Source organism: Oreochromis niloticus, linkage group LG13 (assembly GCF_001858045.2).
Source record: "Oreochromis niloticus isolate F11D_XX linkage group LG13, O_niloticus_UMD_NMBU, whole genome shotgun sequence".
Classification (NCBI taxonomy): domain Eukaryota; kingdom Metazoa; phylum Chordata; class Actinopteri; order Cichliformes; family Cichlidae; genus Oreochromis; species Oreochromis niloticus.
Window position 1 is genome coordinate 17318648 of NC_031978.2, and position 20544 is coordinate 17339191.

The 20544-nt window shown below is 40.5% G+C and overlaps 1 protein-coding gene across 3 annotated transcripts in view; it reads left to right on the forward strand.

The window, feature by feature from the left end:
* The window catches only part of LOC100710688 (semaphorin-4G), a 29455-nt gene that overhangs the window by 8055 nt on the left and 856 nt on the right, over nt 1–20544 (forward strand). For 2 of the 3 annotated variants that reach the window (XR_003213479.1, XM_025897520.1), the window contains exons 3-15: nt 5314–5462; nt 8412–8474; nt 8603–8701; nt 8908–9001; nt 9093–9206; nt 10249–10403; nt 11317–11492; nt 12102–12246; nt 13030–13252; nt 14585–14700; nt 14813–14967; nt 15309–15367; nt 16698–20544. The exon at nt 16698–20544 is cut by the window's right edge. Coding sequence is in view for 1 of the 3 variants with exons in the window: in XM_025897520.1 (XP_025753305.1) it covers nt 5314–5462; nt 8412–8474; nt 8603–8701; nt 8908–9001; nt 9093–9206; nt 10249–10403; nt 11317–11492; nt 12102–12246; nt 13030–13252; nt 14585–14700; nt 14813–14967; nt 15309–15367; nt 16698–17695 (2546 nt within the window). In the remaining 2 variants the exon portion in view is untranslated. The remainder of the gene's footprint in view (nt 1–5313; nt 5463–8411; nt 8475–8602; nt 8702–8907; nt 9002–9092; nt 9207–10248; nt 10404–11316; nt 11493–12101; nt 12247–13029; nt 13253–14584; nt 14701–14812; nt 14968–15308; nt 15368–16697) is intronic. The other variant, XR_003213478.1, reaches the window with a different exon arrangement.

The following is a 20544-nucleotide window of genomic DNA, read 5'->3' on the forward strand; positions in this document are numbered from 1 at the left end:
TTATCTCCTGAAGCAATGCTTTTCCGTTTCTATCCACTCGCTCCTCTATACCTCAATGTGTGCACACAGAGTTTAATATACCCTCGCTTTCCCCTAACACCTGCTTCTTCCGTTAACCATGAGGATTTATTTTATCCGGCTGTGATTATTATTTACTTACCTCATGAGTGATGGCATGTAGCCTGAGGTGCTGCAGAGACAGAAGCAGATGAGTGTACGGTGTGCGTAGGGCTCCCTGCGGAGCATCCAGGGCGCCCGACACCGCTGTAGGTAGTTGAGAAGCACCGTAACCATGACAACTGTTGTGGTATTGCACAAGTCGATGGTATAGAGCATTTTTTCCTTTAGTTCACGTATGGCAAAGCGTGCCGTGCGGTTGATCCCGGACTTTATTTGTCAACGCACAGACGTGTGAAAGAAATTTTCTCACGTTTCCACTTTGAATGGCACCCACATTTCCTTCTTCTGCTAGAAATACTCGTAGAGCTGTATCACTCCTCTTCTTGTCTCTTTTTCTAAGCAGTTGTACTTCACACAACACATCACCTGCTTACACTCATCCCATGCCTATCTTTTTACAATTCTTGATAGATATATCTCACTTTCATCATCAGTTTAATCATCGGTTAGAACTCACTCAGCCCACAGGTCCTCCCACACAGCTCACCCCCTCGCACTTCTATCCTCTCCCCCACCTCCCCTCCTTGCTCTGCCTTTACACTTAAGCTCTTTTGCCCGATTTTTCTTCATTAGTTTGTACCTTTTCTGGTTCACTGCCCTCTTTTTCCATTTCTTTATATTGCCTCCACCTTTTATTTTTCTTCCGCATCCCTCCTACTGATGGGAAGCCTTCGATATGCAAACTTGCCTCTAATCCTTTTAATCTCTGTGTTCCCTGGCAACCTAAAGTCAAAGCTACAGAAACCAAAGGTGGCAAGAGAAGTTACACATACATCTACAGTCACTCCCAGTCACTCATGCTTGGGCTTAAACGTTCCCTTTTTTCTCTTAAGCAAGGTTAAACCATTCAGGTGTGTTTAGAGATAATTAATTTGATGTCTTTCGGCACTCAGAAAGTTTGGAGCAGCTGAAAGATTAAAAGCTGGCACCATAGCGAAGGGCCATGTTGCGAAAAACACTGAAAATTGGCAGTACATGTAAATACATTTTTATTACACCCACTGAGTTAACCTGTCGGGTATTTCGGGAATTTGCCTCCTTTTGGACGCTCATGTTTAGGAATCTTACACACATTTTATTTGAATTCTCTCAGCCATAAACGCGCCTGAGACTCGAGTGTGAGTTTGTATGCAAGGCCGTCGCCACGTCACAGTCCAGCGCCTTGATGTTCATAGAGTATGCTGGCGTCCCTGAGCACAGCGTGCTGTACAATCAGCTGAGATCCCTCCAAGTGTTTGCTGAGTAAATAACAGTATCTAAGCTCACACCTTTTCTTTCCCTGTAGACTAACTCAAATGTGCCTTTTCTCACCTGATCCTGTAAGCTAAGGCTAACCTGTGACTCGGGATGTTATTTCGTTGTAATAAATCCCAGATAAACCCTCCCTCTGCTGCTCTGTTTCCAGTTACCTGGCATGCCTGTCGCACAAGCTTACACACACAGTTCATTGTGTGCCCTAATGCCTGGATTACACTCTTGAAATATAGGCACTGTCTCCTGTAACTCATTGTATTTACTCACAATGAGGTACTCGTATCACATAGGAAAGGTTGTTACTCTGAAAAGACCGTACAGATGATAACCTTTCTCCTTCTGCTGACAATAAGAGAGAAAAGCAGGCGCCTGATCACCTAGGAGCACCTTGGGATGGCATCTGACTGTTGCTGCTGCTGAAGTGAGCAGAGTGGATTGTGTTTCGCAGCAGCTGATAGGAATCTTAATGACGGCTTACTTTGAGATAACCATGCAATCTTCAGGCGAAAGTGAATAGGCTGAGGAACCAGGAAGTCTGACAATTTAAAATTTGTCTCTTGTAGTCAATAGCAGTCATAAAAAGTGGCTCACTTTTACATTTACATGGCTTAGTTATTGTGCTGATTGTAAAACCTGCACCGGCATGTCAGATATCTTAATTAGATGTTAAATAAAAAAGGTGCATCACAATGGTTGTCATGTACTTGGACTCTGTGTCCAAGAAGTGTAGGCATGTGCACGGGTACTCACAGTGGTGTTAGATTACTGATCAGCTGCACCGTTGCAGCAGCATGAGCGAAACGTCTACTCATCCAGATCGAAGTAACTGGTCCTTTAAATACTTCGGAGAGAGAGAGAGATCCCATTTATAAACAAACAAACAAATAAATTAAAAGAATACCTCAAGTATTTCATGAACCAAGTCTGTGTTAGTTTATGAAAATTTTGACCACGTGTAATCATAATTTGTCTAACATTCATGCTTAAAATTAAGCAGAAAACATCAACGACTGAAAAATAGACAAGAAAAATCTGTTTTGCTTTAGGAAAGACTAATTTTCGACTTCATGCTTTTAATGACACTAAAATAAAATCTGGGACAACTGTGCCGCTCAGGGCTCAACCTGAGGATGGAAAGTGTTTAACAAATGATTTGAGTGTAATGCGGTGACTATTACAGCTCATCTGTTTGTGTGTAGAAAAGTACAGACTGTACAATAATGATTTCTTTGGGAAGTGTCATTATATACTTACCAGCCACTTTATTAGGTATACAGATATACTAAGTACAGTGAACTCACTGACATTTTAAAGAAGCCAGTTTGAGATGATCTGAGCTTTGTTACATGGGATATTATCCTGCTGGAAGCAGCAATCAGAAGATGGGTACACTGTGGTCATGTGAATTGTTGATACAAGGCAGGATCAATCTGGCATTTGTACCGTTTATATATTTAAATTTGGACCCTGCGATTTGAATGTCACAGACTTGGCAATATTTTTCCAATCTTCTGTTGGTGAGCTTGTGTGAATTGTAGCTATAGTTTCCTGTTGCAGAGGAGAGGTCCTCTGTGTTGTCTTCAGCTGCTGTAGTCCATCTGCTTATAGATTTGTTATGTTGTGTGCCCAGTGATGTGTTTCTGCATACCTCTGTTGTAATGAGTGTTTATTTGAGTTTATGTTGCCTTCAGCTGGAAGCAGTCTGGCCATTCTCCTCTGACCTCTGGGATCATTAAGGCATTTTCACACAGAACTGCAGCTCACCGGATATTTTCTTTTTCTGACCATTTTCTGTAAACCGTGGAGATGGTTGTGTAAGAAAATCCCAGGAGAGCGGCAGTTTCTGTCTGCTGGCACCAAAAACAATGCCATGTTCAAAGTCACCAGTTTGTCTTAGACATGTTTACGCGCCCAAATGCATCGAGCTGTTGCCGTATGATTGGCTGACTAGATATTTGCATTAACAAGCTATTGAACAGGTATACCTATTAAAGTGGCCTGTAAGTCTATTTCCCTGTGTGTTTATGGGTTCACGTTGTGATGCTCGAGCAGCATGGCAACCTGAGAGTGCTCGGCAGTTTGCAGCAAAAGTTTGCAGCCTTGCTGATTATTTGTTTAGATCTTCCGTAGCTTTCCAGCATCTCACGACTGCTTTGAGCAACTATATTAAGTATTTTTGAGTGAACCCTCTTAGTATCTTGTCCCGTCAGACAGATGCATAGCCTGGAGAAGTGGATGGGGGGGGAATTTACATAAACAAAGAAACCTCAAACCACAGAAGTCTACAGAAGGATGTTACGGTTAAACCCTTTTATACCTCAGAGTAAAGATAAAATTTAGTATTCAACAAGTGCAAGAAAACCTGCAAATTCTTACATTGATAATACTGGAACCATCAGATTTTTGGGGTATTTTATTTAGCAGACCTCGTGATAGGATTGTATAGTCTGTTGATCCATTGGTTTGCCACAAGACTTATGAGGTATTCATGGTATTAGAGTGAAAGTATTTGATGCATTTTCTTAAAATTAGTTTTCTATTCACGGATATTTAAAGTGTCATTCTGTTTGTGTGCGCTATAGTTTCTGGGTTTTCTTAGTCACAGCTTGGCATAAAACTTCCCGATTAGATAAAGAGCTAGCGATCACTAGCTCTAAGATGTATACCACAAAACCATTTCTTTCCACAGGCCATCACTCGATCATTGGATCATTCGATCACTCACGTATTGTCTCTGCTTAAACATTCGCCATACCTGCTACAGAACCAAAGCCTGATGCATGTCCTGTTTGGTTGTATATACCAATATACTGTCAAGTTTAAATCTATATACTGTATCTATAGCAACAAGTTATCCATCCTTCAATTATTTCACAATTTATTCCAACATCTTTGCACTCTGGACTATGCTGTACATGTTGGTACTGTCTGTGAAGAAGGCAAAGAAAAACATGTAGCTCAATTCCTTGTATTTGTGCACATTCTTGGCTAATAAAGCCGATTCTGATTGCAAACAAGTTTTTTCAGCCACGACACCAGCAGATTGAAATTTAACAGTTTTCTCTACCTCACTTTAAAAAAAAATCAACGTTTTTCAAAGAACTCTCTCAAAAATCAAAGAACAAGGTCTTCTTACCACTTTGCCCCAGTGTTCGAAAAATCCCACAGCAAAGAAATCCATCAAAGAAGATGAAATTCTGTTTCACCTTTTACCTCAAACAGTCAGGTTTGATTGAAAACGCTATCACTCTACAGCTTTTAATATGTCCCGCTGTGATGGCCGCGACTTTCTAAAGGCTTTCAGGGACAGTGTGGATTCATTCATTATTTTTGCTTCAATTTATCACCTAAACATCCAAATGGCACTCGAAATTGCTTGATTTTGACATACAAATTACAGTAATTGGTTCTGAAAATACTTCAGCAGACAATTTTGCCCATTGCTCGGAATTTCAGGATATATAACTGTGCACAGAAGATGCCTTTTTCTCTGAAAAGTGTACCTACAGTTGTTCCCATAGAGACGGACGGTGTTCATGCTGAGATGTACCCAGGTGGTAATATGTAGGCATACATACACAGTTATGGTTGATATCACCCAGAAAAAAAGGTGGTTAAACCTACCAGTCCTCCAATGGATGGCAAATTATTCTTAGTGCCAAACTGCTGTTCATATAATAAAGAGTATGTTTGACAAATTAATGTCTCTAAAGAGTTTTTAAGGTCATTAGGAGCCGTTATACATATAAAAAAAAAAAAAAAAGTAGTGGTTTTTTAAAAAGTAGGGATTTGCATATTAGATAAAATTACGACAACAGTCGTAACAAGGAGTTACAGATAGCCACAATCATTAATGTCCTCTCTCCTCTACTCTCCTAGGTCTCCAAGGCTGCAGGCATTTCCAGTCGTCTGCAGTCAACTACAGCACCATGTTGCTGGAGGCTGACAGTGAGCGTCTGTACGTCGGGGCCCGTGGGGCCGTATTCGCTCTCAATGCCTCTGACATCTCAGCCAGCTCTGCTCTCACTGTGAGTTTGTTTGTTTGTTTTCCATCTTGCTGCATGTTGTGTGCCTCAGCTGCCACATCCTTACCTCTGCCACAGCCTCATTTGCATTCAACATCGCAGGAACCTTTTGAGGCAACAATATTTCAGTCTGAGGCAAAAAGCATTCCTCTGTCACTCGTTGTGGTTCTGTATGTGTGTGTTTGTGTGTGTGTGTGTGTGTGTGTGTGTGTGTGTGTGTAGTTGTATTATTTTTAACACAATAACTCACAGGACTATCTTGCTGCATAAATTAATACATTAAAGAGAAAACGGTGAAGAATCAGCTGCTGGATCGTCTCAATTTAAATAGATCCAGAATTTATGGTGACACCACTGGCGTATGTTGACAGAAATAGTTCCCTAATTCATGCAATAATTAGCATAACCTATAGCTCATTTCTGCGCTGCTTTTTACACTCACAGACTTTGAAACTGTTCCAAATGCAAAATTGTGAATATCTATCTCAACTCTGGGATCTTTCGTTAGACATAAATTGCTATTACTGCCCTAACAAATGGTCTTTTTTGGACAAAGAAGCAAATTCAGATGCTAATTAATATCATAGGCTAATATAACTGTAGGGTTGGTGACTGTAAGAAGACATTTTCCTTTTATTATCAACATCAAATTTGTAATTTTTTGTTCCGCAAAACCCATTTTTTGGACTATTAGAGACTGAAGTTAATTCATCTGTGAAAAAAGCTTTGTTAAATGGCTATACAGCATTTTACATGCTCAGCTATGGAGCACCCCGTTGCTTTGCTGCTTTGAATTCTTTCACAAAATAATGGAATTTTGTTCATATGTTAAGTAGTCTTGAAATATTTAAAAGCAGTAGGAAGCACATACGCTTTCACACAGGTACGGCGGCTGTTGTTCATAAAGAAAGCATCAAATTTTCATCATAGTCTCTTTTGTATTTCTGACAGGGAAGCTGCAGCGAGCGTATCTCTTGCCCTCTGAAATTTCGAACATAACTCCGAGACCTGTATTCAATAAAGTATTGTTAGCATTACCCCACCAGGACCACTAGAGTTAAAATCAGCACTCTTAAATATTGCATTCAGTTTGTGGCGACTTTCAGCACTGTGTGCTCTAGAATAAGATAATTAGTGTTGACTGTCTTCAGTAAGAACTGAAAGCCCTTCTTCATATGTCATGTTACTTTTGTGCATCTAAAAAATGAATTTACTGTCATTTCATTAAATGTAAAACCTTATTCATCACTGTTGGACATTTGCAGGGTTGGTTAGCAGAGCACAAATATGCAAGTATGCACAGGCAGTAGTAATTGCCCGTGGCTAGACACTACTTGGACTTCCTTAATAGTAACTCATCTACATTACAATCCCCTTGGAAATGCTCTTTCCACACAAAGAGGTGACTGACTGTTACACTATGGGGAAAAAAATTGAAAAAAATCAAAATGTCAAGGCAACGTGATTTAATAGATTTTCTGAACTGGTGTTGACTTTACTTTGAAAGTGTTCAGGAAACTTGACTCATCTTGTTCAGCTACTTGTTACTAATATTCCTGTGAGGTCAACCGTAAAATCCAAGCTTCAGCGGCGAGTGTTATACCTTCACAAAACACATAAATTCTTGTTGAGTAAACAGACTCAACTTGAGTCTGTTTACTTTTTAATTTTCAACTCCTACTTCATTTCCATCAGCACCTTGATCTGTGTATTTGGACCATATTTATCTAGCAGGGGTTGTGACACCCTGCGTAAACCTGTCTTTGTGTTTCCTCCCAGTTGTGAAACGTGGGAATTTTGCTTCTGAGGCGAATGTGCTAACCCCTACATCCTTGCAAAACATAATGTTTAAGCTGAATTTCAGCAGTGTCCTGTTCAGTTTATTTATTCATTTATACATTCATTAATATTCTTATATAAAATTATAGCAACATAAATGTCTTTGGAAGGTTCATTTATTTTGACAATGTAAGAGTTAGCATGCTTGTCAACATGTGAAAGGTTCCCTCTTTGCAGCTAGGAAGAAACACAAACCGAGCCTGTGTGTGGGAGTCATAAAATAGTGTGCTCTCACTGCAGGTATCAAACCTGGATAAATGGAAAGGTTGCATTGGGAAGGGTTTCTGCTATAAAAAATGAGCCAATCCCCAAAATTTATTGTTAACTTCAGAGATATAGTGTAATTAGCTGAACAAGAAAATCCATATTTTACAGTGTACAGGGTACTAAATGCCCAGGCTTAAATGACTCACCTTTACTGCTGTTTTATAAACCTTGTTTGAGGTGCAGTTATATTGTCTGTGATCTATGCCATTATGTGTTGTTTTTGGTGTATAAAATTGATGAATGCTGTGGCCTTTGTGCAGCCCTGGTGGAATATTCCAGTCTCACCTCAGATGGAATTTTGCCATTGGTGTGAAACCACAAGTGGAAAGTTTCTACTGGTGAAAAAGTCTCCTCGATGAGGGCTTGTATGTTGTTTAAAAAAAAATTCAAGTTAAACACGACCATGCTAAGAGAATAAAGGCACTTGAAATTTTCTTCATGCAAAAGCGTGCCTTGGAGTTCTTTGATGTTTTAGCTGCCATGCTCCTTTGTTTTCTAGCTTGTGACAACCTGGCATTAAACTGGTTTGCTAATTATCCTAATACAGCAAAAGTTTGTGCTGTAAGGAGTGGCTGCAGTCATGTGCGCGCCGCTCCTCTGTCTTGCTGTAAGAATTTACTTTCATTGTTAAAAAACAAACAAACTCGCAGCTGTCTAAGAACACAACAAATTCAGATGATGATAACATTCTTAATGCGTGCACTGACGAAGCAAAAGTAACGTTATCAGAGTTTATCTGCTGTCACATCTGTGGCACAGTCCAAAGGGGTTTATGTAGGTTGGTGATATGAAGCCATCCGTTTTTGGTGATCTCTGTTTTACTGTATGTTATCTGGTGTGTTATAGATTGACTGGGAGGCCTCCCCGGAGCAAAAACATCAGTGCCTGCTCAAGGGAAAAGACAATAAGGTAGGCATTTACAGCACTTGTTCTTCCACCCTCAGCCCTTTATTGTTTTTTTTTGGATATGGGTCTATTTTATGTGTTGATATTAGCTCGCTCTTTGCAATATGTTTTTTTCCATCTTCTTCTTTCAGACCGAGTGTTTTAATCACATCCGCCTTCTCCAGAGGTTCAACTCAACTCATCTCTACATGTGTGGTACTAATGCCTACAGACCCCTCTGTGCATACATAGTATGTACATATATGCTTTTTTTTTAACAGCAGTGCAAATACAGCATATTTAGAAATTGTATTTTTTGCTTTATAGATGTGACCTTTACTAAAAAAGAAAGCGTGTGCTTTCTGTTATTTTCCAGTGTTTTGTTTGTAAGTTTTCTGTGATTAAAAGATACCTTTGTGCATGGAGTTTCCATATTCAAATCTTTGCTCCTGTACAGGACGTGGAGAGATTTGTGATTTCATCTCAGCCCGAAGAAGGCAGAGACAAATGCCCCTACGGCCCCACAACAGGTTACACTGCCCTCATTATAGGTAAGCCAGTTAAAATACACCAGTCTCTCCTAGAGCACCAATAAACAGCTGTATAAGATGGTAAACTGTTTTGGTTTTTTTTCTCTTCCAGACCAGCAGATATATACAGCTTCCCAGTATGAGTTTAGGAGCTTTCCAGATATCCGCCGCAACTCTCCGTCTCCCACGCTGAAGACAGAAGATGCTCCCACACGCTGGCTGAATGGTGAGTTAATCTCCTGGCACGATAAAAGCTCCTTTAGCGCGTTTGGGTGGCAGAATGGTGCAAGTGGACAGGGGTTTGAGCAAACAGCCAGCTAACGTCATGTTAAACCTCCACATGACCTTCTCTGCTGGAATATCCTTGGTGACTCACATACTCCTTCAGTTTCAGTGGATCGGTGATGTAATGGTTAACTTTAAGACTGCTACTGATTGAGGTTTGTAGTCCAAGCTTGTAAATCGAACACTTTGGTTCGGGCTCAAATATCTCAGCAATCATCATGAAGTTGGCCTTCATGTTCCTGTCAGGATTAATCATTATGATAATTTATTAAAATTCTTATTAAAATACTTTGTGACAGATGCTCAACATTGCAGTGGTCTTGGACAAAATACCGTACTCCAGTTTACCCCTGATTTGTCTATCAGAACATGCATGTATAATAGTTAAAGTCCATGTGCTGTTCACTTGCTGTGATTTGTGCCCATGTGAGAAGGTAGGGCAGGTATGTTGTGTGGGTGTTGTGTGTCCCGCCCCCTGCATGCTCTACCTATTTCCAGTAGTGATAACAGAGTTCATACAGTCTCCTTGTTGTGTGCTGCATATCTATGAGAACAATGTTGGTTCAATATCCTGACTAGATTATTCTGACATTGTTTGGAGTTCATAGGTGAACTCCAAACAGGACCAAGATAATCCCAGATACAGGTCAGAGACCAGGACAGGATTACAGCTGTTATATAGAGTCTTATTGATCAGGGCAGATGTAAGGCAGTGTCTTATGGTGCTTATTCCTTTCAATAATTGGGGGAATCAATGGGTAGTTATTACCTGGTTGGACACACAGGGGAAGTGAGGAGCCAAAGCCAAGGGATCCATAGCAACAAGTGGATTAGGGTGGCCTCCAGAAGAGACTAGAGTAGCAGAGTCTACAACCTGGCGTCGTGGTGGAATTGAGAACACAGCTGTGTTCAGTGTTGTGTAATGTTTAAAAGACTTTTGTCACATTTACAATAAGTGACTCTCCTTTTATCCCCCCTTGCAGAGGCAGACTTTGTGGGTTCGGTCCTCGTGAGGGAGAGTGTGGGCAGCAGTGCCGGTGATGACGACAAGATCTATTTCTTCTTCACTGAAATAAGCCAGCAACAGACACCAACCTACAGCCACAGCCGGGTGGCACGAGTTGCTCGGGTTTGTAAGGTGAGTGCAGATTGAAAGAGATGCATGAGATATTTTTCATGTGGGAGTGAAAGATTGCGTCAGGCTAACTTGAGTGAAGCTTTAGCTTATGATAGAAGAGAGGGCTGTAATAGATGAGGGGCTGGATAAAGAATGCATTTGGAACAAGGCCCCAGTGTAATTAGAAGAGCAGACTGTGAAGCTGATGAATTGGTTACACAGGCAGTGTAACTCGGAGTGAGACGGATGGATGGTTACAGGTAAGACACAGACTATTTAGCATCGTCTGCTGCCTGTATCGATAAAGTTTTAGATTTCCTGCTGCCTGGTAAAGTATCAAGAATGACAAGAGCCAGCTGTACTGTTCTAACCTTGTTTTCTCCTTTGGCGCCTTTAAATTAAGTCAGCTCGCAAGTTCTCTCCTTGAAAGCAGGGCAAAGTATTCATCCTAATAGCAGTGCCTTGTGGCTACATGTGTGACACTAGCAATTTGCCCCAGGCTGAATACATTTTAAGGTTAAAATCAAAAAGCTACATGGTGCCATTTTTTGGATTTTCCATAAGACCCGCAGCCTCGAGTGAAGCTTTTTATATAGTGAATGGGTGTTGAGATGTCTCTCTGTACGTGTGGCTGTCACATCCAATTAGAAACTCACTCTACTGTGAGTGCTTTCAACCTGCTGAGGATAAACACACACACATACACACAAATCTGTAAATTACAGTGGTGAGTCTTACCTATGGGAAGCTATAAACTTATTGAATATATCGTTATTGCTTTCCCTTACCATCTGTTGTGCTCATCAGGAGCTTCATATCCTCTCGTGTGCCACCTTGAGTCGTGTTCAGTCTATTTTTCTTTTATCTCACATCACCCCCCCCCATTCTCCCTCCTCCCTCTGTTTCTCCTTCCTCCTCACCTGTCATCCCACAGGAAGACCGCGGAGGCCATTTAACTCTCCAGAAACGGTGGACGTCCTTCCTCAAGACTCGGTTGACTTGTTCTCTTCCCGAGTATGATTTCCACTTCAACATACTGCGCAGTGTGTTCACTCTGCCTGGCCAAACGCCGCAGGACACGTTCTTCTACGGCATCTTCGGCCTGGAGTGGTGAGTGCGAATTTGTATGTTGCCAAGATCGCCGATCGACAGGGTCTTTGAGGATGCAAATGCAAATGAGTGAGATGGAGATGAAAGGCAGCAATCGATCCGCTGAGACAATCAAAGACGACGTGAAGGGACAGGATGAAAGACAGAAGGAATTTCTTTATCCAGGCGATGTGAAAAGAAGCTGATTGCAGAAGTTTAACAGTAGTTTAAGGAAGAGTTGTACTCAAAATTTAACAAGTGAGACTACATCTATTTGTAATACTGTCCATGGTTAGGATGCTGCTCCTCACCGGCTCCGGCTCTCCTTTCTCTTACCTCAGGTCCGACAACACTTCTCTAAAACCACTTACCTCTCTCCTCCTTCTCTTTTATTCTTCCCAGACAGATATAACTTTTAATCAGCTTCATACCATCTCTTTCAGCGTTCGTCTCCTCCTCCCTCCCTGCCCCACGCTTTCATCCCATTTATCTTTTTCTATCATTTCATCGAGGTGACTCACTGATCTACTGTACTTCTACTGCTGTCACTATGGAAACCCTGGGTTTACTGCTGTTATTGTTCGCGGCTCGCGCTCTGGTCTTTCTCATTGTGTGAGTTGATGTCTTTAGGAAAAACGTCAAGGCGTCTGCAGTGTGTCGGTTCACTCTGTCTGAAGTCCAAGAAGCCTTTCAAGGACCTTACATGGAGAACCAGGACTCTGGTTCTAAGTGGAAAGAATACACGGGAAAGATCCCCGACCCGCGACCTGGAACGGTAAATGCACACAGTGGCCACTGAATCCCTTAAACATACTATAAGGAACACAAATAACGTCTCCCTAACAGAGAGCAGATGAAACCGATGCAAAGTGAAGATTCATAAAGAGACGACAGGAATAGATGAAGGGAAAATAATTGAGAAAATGAGTGGCGGCCTCAAGGATGAAGCTCAAAACACAACCAGCTTATGTCACTGAAAACCATTTCCATGGCGATTAACTGAAGCTCGCAGCTTGGGTGACAATGGCTTAGTGCAGCAGCCAGGGCCGTGTCATCGTTAGCAGGAGCAGACATCATCCACTGCAGTGTCACTTCAACACTTTGTGGGACTTAATTTTAACTTTGCTATTAAATGGAAAGGAGAAATGGTCAAGGGTTTTAACTTGGGAGCGTGAAAGCCTCTTAGAGGAGTTGGCTGAAATGATTTGAAAGGAACAAAGAGAGGAGGAAAGTCGGTCCCTTAGTCAGGTACAGAGGAAGCTGATTCACCCGCATGTCAGCACAAGCCAGCTGCTGAACCCATGCAGGCTCATTGCAACCGAAGTAAAAAAAGTCACATTTTCCCCAGACACAGTGTTTCACGGTCTCGCATTTTCGTCTTGATCCCGATTTTCCCACAAGACCATCTCTAAGCTCTCTGACACCCTCTCTGCCTTCCAGTGTTGGCCTCTATTACAAATCAGCCAAAAATACTGTTGTTCCCTACAGCCCACATCATGCCTTCTTACTTGCTCATCATCTCTTCTCTTGTTGTGCTCTTTGTCTTATTTTCCTGCAGTGTATAACTGATGCTCTGAGGGCCAGAAACATGAACTTCTCCACTTCCCTGCCTGATGATGTTCTGAATTTTGTCAGGAGGCATCCTCTGATGTCCAAGCAGGTCGAGCCTGCAGACCGACGCCCCCTTTTGTTTAGGAGGACCACAGACTACACACACATGGGTGTACACACGGCCCAGGGATTAGATGGACAAACTTACTATGTATTGTACATGGGCACAGGTGTGTATGAATTCAGATTAGGTATTAACTTTGCAGCCAGTTAAATAATTCGTTTTTCTGTATTGTTGTCAAAATAAATGTGTGATAACTTAAGCTTAGCTTGGTGTAAAAACTGAAAACACAAAGCTTGCCTTGTTCCAGAGAAGATGAGGTCCTTGTGGCTTATGAGAAGATTCAAGACCCTTGCTGTCCCTGGAACCAGTCCACCTGCATATCATTTTAGACTTCCTGTAGTTCTTGTTCAACCAGCTTTTCATTTGTTTCTCAAGAAACAAGCAAAAATAACAAGTCATCCTGTCAGTGGTTTTTCAAGCACTGAGCAAGCAGCTCATACGGGAAATATAAGCAACATTTGACTGGAATAGAAAAAAAAAACACTTAAATCTGTACTTAGCGGCTTTAAGGCTGAGCATTGATTTTTGAACACAGTCTTGTGTCATCCTGGTCCACTGCCAACTTGATGTTGCAATTCTACTTGCATGTAACTACACATTGTTTCAGTTTGCAAAACATTCTGACGCAGTCAAAACTCCTCCTTCTCCTGCCTCTCCCTAGCACAATGCTGGTACACGACAGTAAATTCATTTTATCTGTTAATTATTTTTTTTTTTAGCCTTTTAGACATGAAAAACTGTCTAACAGCACAAAGTGCCTGTCATAAATAAAAGCACTGGGCCAGTGATGCATTACACCTGCAGGAACTGCTCTATGGTTATGGAAATCCACGAAGCTCCCGGCACATCATTTTTATGCTGATGTTAATGCCAGAGGATGTTTTGAACGCTGATGCTTTTGATTCAGCAGAGCACTGACAACTTTCACTAGCTGTGCATGGCCAAACTCGGTGAACTGTCTCTGTAGCTTTACATGAGCTTCCACTTCTCGACTGAGTTGCTTTGTTTTCTAAATTACTCCAATGCAATATTACTGCTTATAGCTGATCATGGATTATCTAGGGGGATATACATTTCGCGCACTGATTGTAAAGGCAGGCTGCATGGTTAGCTGCTTAATTTTCAATACCTGCAGCAATGGGACTCAAAACACTTGAATTCAAAGATTAAGAGTCTGTGACCCAATATGTTTGTCCAAAATGATTTTGTTTACCTGTATTCTAGCACCTATTTATGTAAGTAAAAGGAAAGAACTACCTTCAGTGTTTGCAATACGAAATGGTGAAATGTATATTAATCAATGGATAAATGAGAGGTAGGAATTCAACCTATAACCCAGTGTCTGATAGACATGCACATTTCATTCAGCTTGTATTACAGTGTGTTTTGTGTTATGTATAGTGCTTTATTTCTAATGATTCCCCTTTGTGTCACCCAGATGAAGGCTGGTTACACAAAGCCGTAGACATCAAAGGTCAGCTGCACATTATTGAGGAGCTTCAGCTGTTTGAAGAGCCACAGCCTGTTAACAATCTACTGATATCTGACAAACAGGTAGTGACCGATGCACAGACAGCCACATTTATTAGATGCAATTTCTGCTTTAAACAGAGTTATCTGTGTCCTACATGTCCTATACAATATATGACTCTTGTTTCTCCCTCAGTGGAGTGTGTACATGGGCTCTCCATCAGGCGTGGTTCAGCTGCCACTCTCTAGCTGTGGTAGATACACTTCCTGCTATGATTGCATCTTTGCCAGGGACCCGCACTGTGCCTGGAACGGAGCAGAGTGCGTGGACGTCGTGATGCAAGCAGACAGGTCAGTTTAAAAGGGTGTGTGTGTGTGTGTGTGTGTGTGTGTGTGTGGTTAGATCAGGTGATTAAAGTGCCTTTTTGTACGTTTGATCTGAGTAAAGTTAAAGTATCAGCATGCCCTGTCGCACTCTCACACTGTTGTGTAATTCAGTGCTGGCAGAAAGCAGATGGTTGTGATCGTAAACATAGCCTGTGTACTTCAGGTGTACTGATTATTCAGGAAAGATACGCTTCCTCTCTAGAAAGCAGATATCGAAGCAATAAATAGCTGACATTCTTATGTTAAGGTGCCTGTTTATTCCTCGTACTGATGTACCTATTGTTATGATTTATCTCTCTTCACAGATCCACATTAATCCAGGATATCCAGCATGGCACCGAGGGATGTGAGAACACACAAGGCGGTACGCAGAAATCTCATCTGCTCCTCAGTGCTGCTGTTCCAAAAGGAAAAAAAGAGAAAAAAAAACTTAATGCTTGAAAGGGAGATTAAAAATAGAGAACGCTAGGAAGGACTCGAAAGACGCATAGTTGTCATCAGATGGCATGAAGGCCTCTTTGAAAGTTGATTATGCGCACTGTGTTGGCAAAATCCTCTCCTCCCTTCTTTAATCACATTTTTGCCATCTCTGGAGAGAAATCTGTTTGATATTCAAGGCAGGCGAAGTCCTTCTCTCACTCCTCAATTTCAATCTGATAAAGTGTAGCTTCTTCTGCCCCCCTCACTCCCTCGCTCTGTGCAAGGTAATGTGAGGGCAGGAATTAAAAGATTTGTAATTGGAGTTCATGCCTCAATAACTTTGGCCTTTGATGCAGTAGATGTAAAGCAATGAACACATATATATATACATATATATATATATATACATATATATATATATGTACATATATATGTACATATATATATACATATATATATACATATATATATATATATATATATATATATATATATATATATATATATATGTACATATATATGTATATATATATATATATGTATATATATATATATATGTATATATATATGTATATATATATGTACATATATATGTACATGTATATATATATGTATATATATATATATATGTATATATATATGTATATATATATATATATATGTATATATATACATATATATGTATATATATGTATATATATATATATATATATGTATATATATATGTATATATGTATATATATATGTATATATATATGTATATATATATATATATATATATATATTATATATATATGTATATATATATATATATGTATATATATATATATATATATATATTATATATATATATATATATATATATATATATATATATATATATATATATATATATATATATATATGTATTATATATATATATATATATGTATGTATATATATATATATGTATGTATATATATATATATGTATGTATATATATATATATGTATGTATATATATATATATATATATATGTATGTATATATATATATATATATATATGTATGTATATATGTATATATATATATATGTATGTATATATGTATATATATATATATGTATGTATATATGTATATATATATATGTATGTATATATGTATATATATATATATGTATGTATATATGTATGTATATATGTGTGTATATGTTACTAAAACGTGTCTGTGGCTGATTTGTGGGTTTTCTTGTGAAATCTGTGTTTCAGCACATGTGGGCTTGCTTGTGTTTTTCAGATGTTGTTCACCGGAACCGCTCAGTGCGGGTGGGTGATGACGTGCTGCTGCAGTGTGAGCTCAGCTCCAATCTGGCGACGCCCCTCTGGATGCTGGACGGCAGACAGGTGCAGGGGTACGACCTCAACTCTGGTTTTAGAACCGGCACAGATGGCCTGCTGATCATTGATGCCCGGCAGGACCAGAGCGGCTTGTACACCTGCTACGGCGTTGAAAACGGTGTAAAGGTTGCTATAGTTACCTACAATGTCACCATCCGGTTGGACCTGCACCCTCCACCGCCTGTTGATCCAACTCATGGCTTTGCCATCACCAGAGCACCCAGTGAGCATCCCCCGACAGAGAAGAGCAAGCCTCCATTGCTGAGCCCTCTTCTCCCACACTCAGATTTGCTTTCCCCCAGGAACATGAAGGCCATCTACCTGTCCCTCATCACTATCCTCGGAGGCCTGTGCGTGGTTCTCACTGTGGTTCTTATCTACGTGGGCTTCTGTTTGCGAGTAGGCCACAGAGGAAAGTACTCAATACGGGCTGCGGCTGCGGCCCACCAGAGTGGTAAGAAGCACCACAGGAACAGGAAACAGCACAGAAACTCCACCACCATGGAGCTGAAGACCATCTCGAGTCACTGTAATGGCAACGGCATTTGTAACGGAGGTTCGAAGATGCATAATGGCAACATTCAGGACGGAGGCTTGCTACAGATTGTCCCTGGTGAGGGTCACACTTCACCCAGTAATGAACCTCTTCCCCCGGCACCGCCTCTCCCTCCCACACCTCAACTTACTTCGCCAGGGTGTGACTTTTCCAATGGGCTGTCGGCCACGCTGCCTAGTGTCCTGAGGAGGATGCATGGGAACAGCTATGTGCTTCTGAGACAGAGTGACTCTGAAAACATGTCACCACCTGGTTATTCCTTTGCTGAGGAGCTTAACAAGATTTTAGAGAAGAGGAAACGCACTCAGCTGCTGCCCAGGCCGGATGAGAGCTCTGTGTAGACAGATGTAGCTTCCCCTATAGTGGGCGTACTGCTAAGTGTTCTTAGCTGGTGCCTGTCACGTGACTCATTATTGCTGTTGTCTAAAGCAGTGAAAGAGTCAGAAATGAGACATTCCTATTTTTGAACTGCTTGTCAAACTGAATTCCCCAATTTCCCAATGCGCGACAAATGAGAACATAAATCCCAGTGAAGGGGCCGAGCATGAAACAAAAAAAGAGCAATCTACCTCACCTCAAAACTGCCCATAAGAACAAGCGCAGTCAGTCCCCCGTCTGATCTGAGTGTCATGTCTGAGCCCTCTGCTCCACAGAGCACAAAGCGGGATGCACAGGCTCCAACAAGTCAAATTGAGCCACACTGGAATATGAATACATGTGAAGAGTCGATTCAGACCGGAGGGCAGCTAGCCAGAGTTAGTTTGTGCACAGATGGCCTATGCATTTTTAAAAACGTGAAGGGGGAGAGGGGAGGGAATGTGGTGTGCAGTGTTTTTGCTTTTAACTAATTGCAATAACCAACACAAAATATTTTACAGTAATATAGGACTGGATGGCACATAACATTTACACCAGCCATCAATTGGTGAACTAATCATTATTTAATATTAACCCTGCTTAATGAAATATTTCTTTATTTACTGATTTATATAATTACTAAACACATAATGCACCACTTTTAGTAGATAATAATATTAATTGTTTATATGTATTGTTTAAATTGCAGAAAAATTAATTTGTGTTAATTTGTTGATAATCCAGGTGATGCTGTCAATGCATCATAAATGGTTAAAGCATGAAGCAGTGTGTTAGCCTTTAATACTCCAGTTTAATTAATATCTACTAATTCCTACAAGTAGCCATTAGAGTCCACATTACGTGCAAAATTCATGAGGGATTAAACTTATTAAACCCTTAGATGAAAGTGTATTAAATAGTGATTATTTCACCAAGTACTGATGGACATCCCGGGATAATATGTGACAGTATTATTAATTTTAGTGCACTTTAAATGCCAGTAATTTTAAAGTCATTGTTATTAACTCTGCAACCAGCCAGCCAGAGGAAGTTTTTTTTTTTCTTTCCCCCCCTTGTCAGTGTGATGAGTTGCAACTGTGCAGACCTCAGCTGTGTCTGCTGGACCTTCTCTGACACAGTGGGTCAGGAGAAAAACACTGACTGAGCCTGAATCCACCGCTGAGTGACACCCTGCATGAGACCGTCACACAGAATGACAGACTGCGGGAAACAGAGTTCGCCAAGAGCGTTCCAAGGTTAATAGTCTTTATATTGCACTGATACATCTTCTGCACAGGCTGTTAGCCAAACAGGTACTTAAGGCTATGGATCATAGAGATAACCACCCCTCATTCTTTATATTTTGTTTCCAAGGAGCCAGACTTTGTTGTAATTGTTTATAAGTGGTTTTTGAGGAATAGTCCTGAATGTCTTCAAAGATTTTGTTTGGGCATTGGCTGCTTTTTTCACTCTTTTTCAGTCCAGTCCTTATACATTTTCATAGGAATGCTTTTATGTTTGGTTCATCCCTTGAATTTGATGTCTCTTTATCATTTATAGGTCACTGTTGTCTACACATAACAGACAACTTAGTAAAAACACATCTGTCTCCTGTGTCAGGAAGCCATTCTTAAGGAAGGGGCACAGTGAGGCTGAGGTGTACCAAATTACACAAGATCTGGACTGGAAATCAGTACCAACAGATTTAAAATCTTTGGTTCAGATCATTATCAATATGTATGGAGGAGGTCAGAACAGAGGCACAGTGAGTGTCTACAGCCATCTGTGAAACACCGTGGAGGCTATGTCATGGCTTGGGGTTGCAATTCAACAACTGGTGTTGGCAAGTTCTGAAGGCAGAAAAGTGCCATCAAATTTTGATCCAAAATCCAACAAAAAGGTTTGAATTTTTTTCAAAGACCTGGAAAACTATTCTTGAAGACAATTTAAGAAAATTACAGAAAAGTTCAGGCTTGTCTGAGAATCATGGTGGTAACACCAAATATTGACTTTCAAACTCATTAATTGTGCAAACTGTTTTTGCCCTACATACTTCATTTTCATGGATTCTTGCATGTTTCAATAAACTGCTGCACCCATTTTCCTAGCAAAACTTAAAGAAATCAGGTTTGGCTCAGGACTTTTGCACAGTAGTGGACACACAGTTTCTACCCACCTGTATCCTATAACAGCGTATCAATTGGATCAGCTTGGTTATTAATAGTTTGTGGAGGAATGTAAGCTCACAGATTCCCGATTGAAAACATATGCTATAAACTCATTCACAGCTGCACTGTCTTATCTCCAACAAATTTACACACTGACAGAATAATTCATTTATGGGAATAATCCAGCCATGCAGGAAATTAAAACAAATTTCTCTTGCATCAATGATTAATGTTTAGACTGATTTGGCCATTATGTTGCTCAGTCTCACTCTCAGTCCTTTTTATTTCCTTAATCCATCTTCTCTTGCTGCATCTTCAGCTCCCATGCCTGAGCGCAGTATTAATTAAACAGTCGTCTTATGACGAGGATGGAGAAACTGAGTGAGAAGTCTCCCCGGACATTTACATTATGTAACACTCTCAGGTTTCTAATTATTTTTCTCATACCCGCGGGCATGGGGTGTGGTTTTCCATTTAATTGCTGTACGTCAAGAAAAGCAAAAATAACTAGAGTGTAAACAACATCATGATAAACACGAGTGACGAGCATGTAAAGTCGTATGTGTGATTGAACTTAACATGGCCGTGATGTCAGGACGCCAGCGTAGCTGTGGCTTGAGCTCGCCTTTCCAGTCAGCGTCACTGATCAAAGACAAAAGGAGAAG